This window comes from Alligator sinensis, unplaced genomic scaffold (genome assembly GCF_000455745.1).
Source record: "Alligator sinensis unplaced genomic scaffold, ASM45574v1 scaffold642_1, whole genome shotgun sequence".
NCBI lineage: Eukaryota > Metazoa > Chordata > Crocodylia > Alligatoridae > Alligator > Alligator sinensis.
In genome coordinates this window covers 1,192,515-1,198,514 of record NW_005842289.1, presented here as the reverse complement: position 1 = coordinate 1,198,514, position 6,000 = coordinate 1,192,515, and the positions used below count along the sequence as shown (strand labels likewise).

Genomic DNA, 6,000 nt, shown 5'->3' with positions numbered 1-6,000 from the left:
GGAGCAAGGGCAGGAGGCCTTTGGTGAGCTCAAGGGAGCCAAAGAAGTTCACTTCCATGCAGATGCGGAACTTGCACAGCGGGGAGAGCTCAGCATCGGCAATGGTGTCATTGAATCCAGCATTGTTCACCAAGCCCCAGAGTCCTGCAGAGGACAATGTGGGGAAGAAGGGGATTAGGACTATGACCCCTGATGCCACATTGTCATTTTAATGCCTGGAAAGTCTCCTCCTTCTCCCCACTCCCACAAACACATCCAGGGTGGAGACATGCCTGGCCACAATCTGGAGGCCAAGTTGCCCTGTTTCCAGTGTGCAGTCTCTGGGGAAGTATTCAGAGTCTCCACACTCCATTATTAAGTGCATTTTTCCCTCCCTGCTAGTCAGACTTTGGTGGGTAGGGCCTCTGCTGCTTCCTGGCCTATGGTTTGATGCTGACCACAAGGAACCATGGGAGAAATTCTCTCTCAGAAGAGCTCTTGTGGTAGACGAGGGGGCACAGGGTGAGATGATGGCAGTGCTATCACAAGGAAGAGCCACAGCTAAATCTAGACACCATCTCCTGAGGACGGTTAGGGACAAAAGTTCAGTTCAACCACAGTACAAGGGAGGGAGCTGACATGGCCCCGAAGCCATTCCACCCCAGCTAAAGAATCCTACACATGCTAGGAAGAGCCCTTGCAAGAGCCAAGCCTCTACCAAGACCAGCTGCAGCAATGCTAGACAGGCAGGAGGCAGGCATAGCAGATCTTGGGCCTTTCTGCACAGCCTAAGGGAACTTAGCCCTTCTGTAGCAGGGTTTCTGCCTACAGGCTGTTGTCAGGGATCAAACACCCCACATCAGGAGACTCCTGGCCCTTCACATTCTGATGGGCACTTTAAGTATCCTGGATGAGCATGCCAGGCTTCTTACCCGTGCTTTTTGTCTGGGTCTGTATGAGTTGCAGGGCTCTCTGGATATCCTCTGTTTTAGTCAAGTCCATCTCCAGCAGTGTGAGTCTGGGTGAGCAGCTCTGCCGGAGCTCTTTGGCGCCAGAGCTCTCCAAGTCAAGCACACTGGCAAATACTTTAAAGCCCATGGAGTCCAAGTGGCGTGCAGTCTCTTTTCCAAAGCCAGAATCACACCCTGCAAAAGCCAGGAAAAGATGTGCTTTAAAACCAAATAGGGAGTAATTTGGGGCATCATACATGCAGCCTGTTGCTTACATCGCTGGCCTGCAGCATGTGTCCTGGGCTCAAGCCCACAGACATGTGGCTGTGTCCCCCTCACAGGACTGCAGACTTTTGGGAGGCTGCACCGGTGATATTCCCTGCTTGAACAGCAGATTGGGGCAGCAGGACATGCTCCCTTTTCCCCCCAGAAGTAAATGTGGCCATGGTTGTGGGGGGAATCAACAGGGAAGAGGGTTTTGAGGAACCAGTGGCTCCTGGAGGCTGGCAGCTTGCAGATGGACAGAAGGACAGGTGGGGAGGCATGGGAAGAGTGCATGGGGCAGCTTCCCTCATTTGGCATGTAATACTGGGCCTGCCCTCTATACTATGCCCTTTTCTCCTTACCAGGTATGGGACACCCTGTCCCCCTGGCCCAGGCTGGGTCCCAGAAGAAGGAACAAAGAAGCACAACTGCAGCTTTTCAGTGGCTATGATTGGGCTGCCCTCCCAGGCAGGCTCAAGCCAAAGGGTCCTGGCCTGCCATAAGGAATACCTCTTTCCCCCTCCGACACACCATGTCATCTACTCTGGCTAGTTATCCCAAGTCTCACAATAGTTCATGATTTTCCACATTGTGATCAGTATTCTTGTGCCCTTAGTCAACACTGTGGCCACCTCCCAGTGCTTGCCGTGGAATGGATAGCACTGGCCAGCCTCAGCTACAATGACCACTGTTTCCTTACAATCTTTGCAGGTAAAAGCAGGGCTTCTTGCAAGAAGGTGGATCCCGTTAGTTACTGTTTAATGGCACCAGGAATGGGCCCAGGGCACAGGGAGAGGGTGGGTACTAACCAAAAGCACAAACTGAGGAATCAGGGACTGTGGGAAGCAGAAGACAGGGAAGGGGGAGATGTTGGGGCAAGTGAATGTAGGAAGATGGCTGGAGACGTGACAATCTGGGGGAGTGTATAAGGTGAACATGAGTGGGGCAGGAGTTACTTCAACCCCCTTTATCCTGTCCAGCCAGTGGGAGGGCCTGACCTCCCAGTGCCCCAGGGGATGACAGTGGGGGAATGAAATACCCTGTCAGTAGGAGGCTGAGGCAGACATGCCAACCTGATGATCAGTTCCTATTGATCACACAGAGCAGTGCTGGCAGCTCCAACCACAGGTGAAAAAGCCACATCAACCAGGAAGCAGATGAAAAGTGTGGGTTTGAAAATTGTGACTCTGGAGAATTAAAATCCAAACTATGATTCTGGCTTTTGGGGCAATATTACTCTCAGATCCAGGCATTGGATGTATGTGTGCATGAGTTTGTGCATGTGTGCAAGAGAAAGAGAGAGTCTGACACACCTGGCTGCACTGCTCAGCCAGTACAAGGCAGCCAGGAGGTCCCTACTATGGGGGAATTTTGGCGTGATGGAAAGCCATTGCAGTGAGCCATAAAGTATGCACTCCCTTCTGAGAGGGGGAGGAAGCCCAGGGCCTGCTGGCCAGCTCAGCCCCTTGAACAAACTAAATGGAAAAAGGGGACCTTAAATAAGATAGCCATCCATCCACAAGTGTAAGCTGTGATTGCCAGGCCTGCAGCAGAAGCAGAAGGTCACGTGACCCAGGGAGAGACTCAAAAGCTCAGGGCTTGGCCCAGAAGGGGCAGTCTGGCCAAAGGAGCTGTAGGAGGCAGAGCTCCAGGGGAGAGCCAGTCCTGACAGCTGAAGTAAAGGACTGTGTGCTACAGAAGGGCAAAAGAGATTCGATGCTAAAAGCAACATGAGATAAGTACTCTGAACCTTTTGCATTTGTGCTACCAAGGGTGAGATTAACTCCAACAGGGAAGCTTGAATTTGGCAAGCCTTAAATTTGGGAGAGGACGCTCATACTTTTGACTGACATTTGAACTGGAGGACGGAGCGGCTGCGAGGGGAGGATTGGAGGCCACTGTGGGGGCAGCAGGGGCACCCAGCTCAGAGTGCTCCTGGGGTGCAGAACCCTCAGGTGTTCAGTACGGGCAGGTGTCCAAATACATTCAGAGGGAAGATAGTGGCATGTCAAAAGATTGCATATCTGATGGCAAAGACTGGAGGGTGTAACTCCTATACCTGCAAGGGCATGTTTAAGGGCTGAGTAGCCCGAGTTGGAGCCTGAGACCCCAAGCAGTGGAACCCAGCCAGATTAAAAGTGAGCCAAGGCCAGGAAGGGCCTGGCTCTAGACCACATCCACCTCCTGGGGGCCGCCTTCCTACAAAACTAAAACATCAAGTCGCAGCAGGTAAAATAACCATGGTGGGGAAGGACCCAGAGAGTTGGGAAGCAAGGGTGAAGAGGTTGGAGCCTGGCAGTGAGCCAGGCTGGGAACCTTGTCATGCCAGCACTGAACATTTTTGGTTACAAGACAGAGAGCATTACAGAGGCTGGATGAGGAGGGAGAGGAGGGCACGCTGACCCAGTCAATCTTCAGGTAACCAATTGGTCCTTCCATCACTGTAGCAACCACTGTAATTTAAAGTAGCTTTCACCTTGTCTACTAGCACTTGCAGGACATGGCAAGTAGAAAGGAGGCTGAAAATCCTCCTGTCAGTTCACATGAGCTGAGGGTCAGGCCCACAGAGTCAGCATACAACACCACAGCTGTTAAAAAGGCCTGAGCCCATGTCAGATCTGCGGCAGGGTGCATATTGGACAGACTGCAGGCGGGGCACCAGGATCTATTTCACAGGGATTTTATAGTAATTATAAAGTCTTTTATACGGCGCTCCTAGTGTGCCTTAAAAGCTGGGTAAATGCCATTATCCCAATTTTATAGATGGGCACAGGAAGGCTGAGTTACTTGCCAGGTTGTCATGGGACACTGGTGACTGAAGATCACATGATGCCACTGCATGTCAGGCAGAGCTTACTATTAACTACAGTGAAGGACTGCCCTTAAGGGCATAATTGCAGGATCTGGTTCAGACTTGGAAGCAGCACCCAGAACCCTGGCTCCCCGTCCATCCATTCTCTGGACATAACTGCTTCTCTCTGAGACAAAAGCAGCTCCCAGCAGAATGGCAGGAGCAAAAAAAGGAGCTCAACGGATACATAGTTGGCACCCAGGGCAGGGGAGGCATTCTGCTAACCCTCTGGATTACACACCCCAAAACTCTGCTGACGGGGCTGGTAGCATGTATCCAGACTGGAGTTTGTACTGAGCAAGTACGTAGCCCAATGGTAAAAACTACTCTAGCTGTTCCAGGGGTTCAGCGTATTCCCACCAGCATATCAAGCTACATTCTAGGGACAAAACAATGCTTCTCCTGCTGAGTGCCAAGGCTTGCTACCTCTTTTTTGGCCCATAAGAAGTTTATGATGGAAGCAGAGATTTTTTTGCTGCGATCCTGTTTGTTCATATACCCAAAGACCTGTCTTCCTGAACATACTAGGGATCAGGAAGAGGTAGTTTGCAAGTTCATGGCTCCAGGCCTCTTTCCAGGTAGCGTGCTATCCACAAAGCTCTCTCTCAGCTGTCTCATAGTGCTAGGGGCTTGGGAAAAAGGTAGGAGTGAGTGAGAGAAAGCTACTTGGGCAGAGTTCTGGCTGAAAACAGTCCTGGAATTGAAAGCAAAGAAGCTGCCTCATCTTTCCCTGCTCTCTCTGGTCCTCTCTGCTTCCTTTCTTCTGCCACTGGTTCAGAGTTAACTTCTCAGGCCACATCCAGATGAGCATAGATGTGCAGTATGTAATGCCACAGACTGCACCATACACTGCACATGCAAGCATTCCCCGTGCTGCTACCTCGCAGTGTTGGGGGGGCCAGAGGGCGTTGACTCCGGGAGATCCTGGGGTCAAAAAAAACCATGCCAAGAAAAGGCGGGAGGTGTACATGGCAGCAGCGTGTCCTGCCCCAAACTGGAGCCTGGTCAGCCAGAGCCACACCGTGCTGCAGAAGCGCTGCAGCTGCAGCTTCTTGAGGCCCCCAGCAACCCAGGTAAGGCTGCTGGTGACAACACAGTTGCTGGCCCCAGTCTCCTCTGCCCCATGTGGGGTAACCTGCCGCCTGTCAGAACATACTTGGCACAGGCTTTCCCCAAGGGCAAGTACCAGCAGCACAAGTGTGCTGCTGCTACTTGTCCCTGGGGAAACACAGATCCTGCTTATCTGGATGTGGCTTCAGGAGGCATGTCTACATGAGATGTTTACTGCACAGTTGACTAATTAGTTATGCATCTAGGTGTCTGCATATGTCCCCCTATTAGACTAGAGTAAATTAATTTACTCCACAGCAAGTTAGTACTTGTAAATACAAGTATTATCCTGCTGCGGAGTAAAAAACTGCAGCAGTGCATGTGTAGACACTGGAGGGGCTGGCTAGGGTACGAGAGTGTTTCAGTGTGGGCACTGTCTGCTGGCTAGCCCCATGCTGAAGGTCTCTTGTGCCCCAGTCAATCTCTCTGCAGCATACCAAGCTGGGGAGAGTCAGAGATGTGGGTTTTCCAGAAAATTTTAAATTGGAAAATTTTCTGGAAATTTTTCTAACGCTCTAAATAGAGCGTGATCTGTGTTAGCATGTTTATTTGACTTATATTTAGTAAACAAAGCTTTAAAAAAGTAGCCCCATGTTAATTTTATGTCCCAATAGCCACAAGTATTTGAACTGAAATATTTGATTAGGAAAAAAACCATTAAATACAGCACACTTAATATGGTTTAAATGTTATATTCAAACAAATTCAAAGCTTTATGTGGAAAGAAGTAGACTTTTCTCAGATGATGTTGTTCCACCACTTCGTTGTATTAGCTTTCTGTATATGGCTTGTACTCTTTCAGGACAGTTTCCACATGTTATTAAACATTTGTTCATTCTTGTTGTG

General features: G+C 50.3%; 1 protein-coding gene across 1 annotated transcript in view; it reads right to left on the bottom strand.

The window, feature by feature from the left end:
• The window catches only part of HSD11B2 (hydroxysteroid 11-beta dehydrogenase 2), a 114,729-nt gene that overhangs the window by 15,788 nt on the left and 92,941 nt on the right, over positions 1–6,000 (bottom strand). Inside the window, exons 4-5 of the mRNA XM_006028092.2 lie at positions 912–1,124; positions 1–144 (exon numbers count right to left, since the gene is read on the bottom strand). The exon at positions 1–144 is cut by the window's left edge and continues 11 nt beyond it. Coding sequence (XP_006028154.2) covers positions 1–144; positions 912–1,124 — 357 coding nt within the window. The remainder of the gene's footprint in view (positions 145–911; positions 1,125–6,000) is intronic.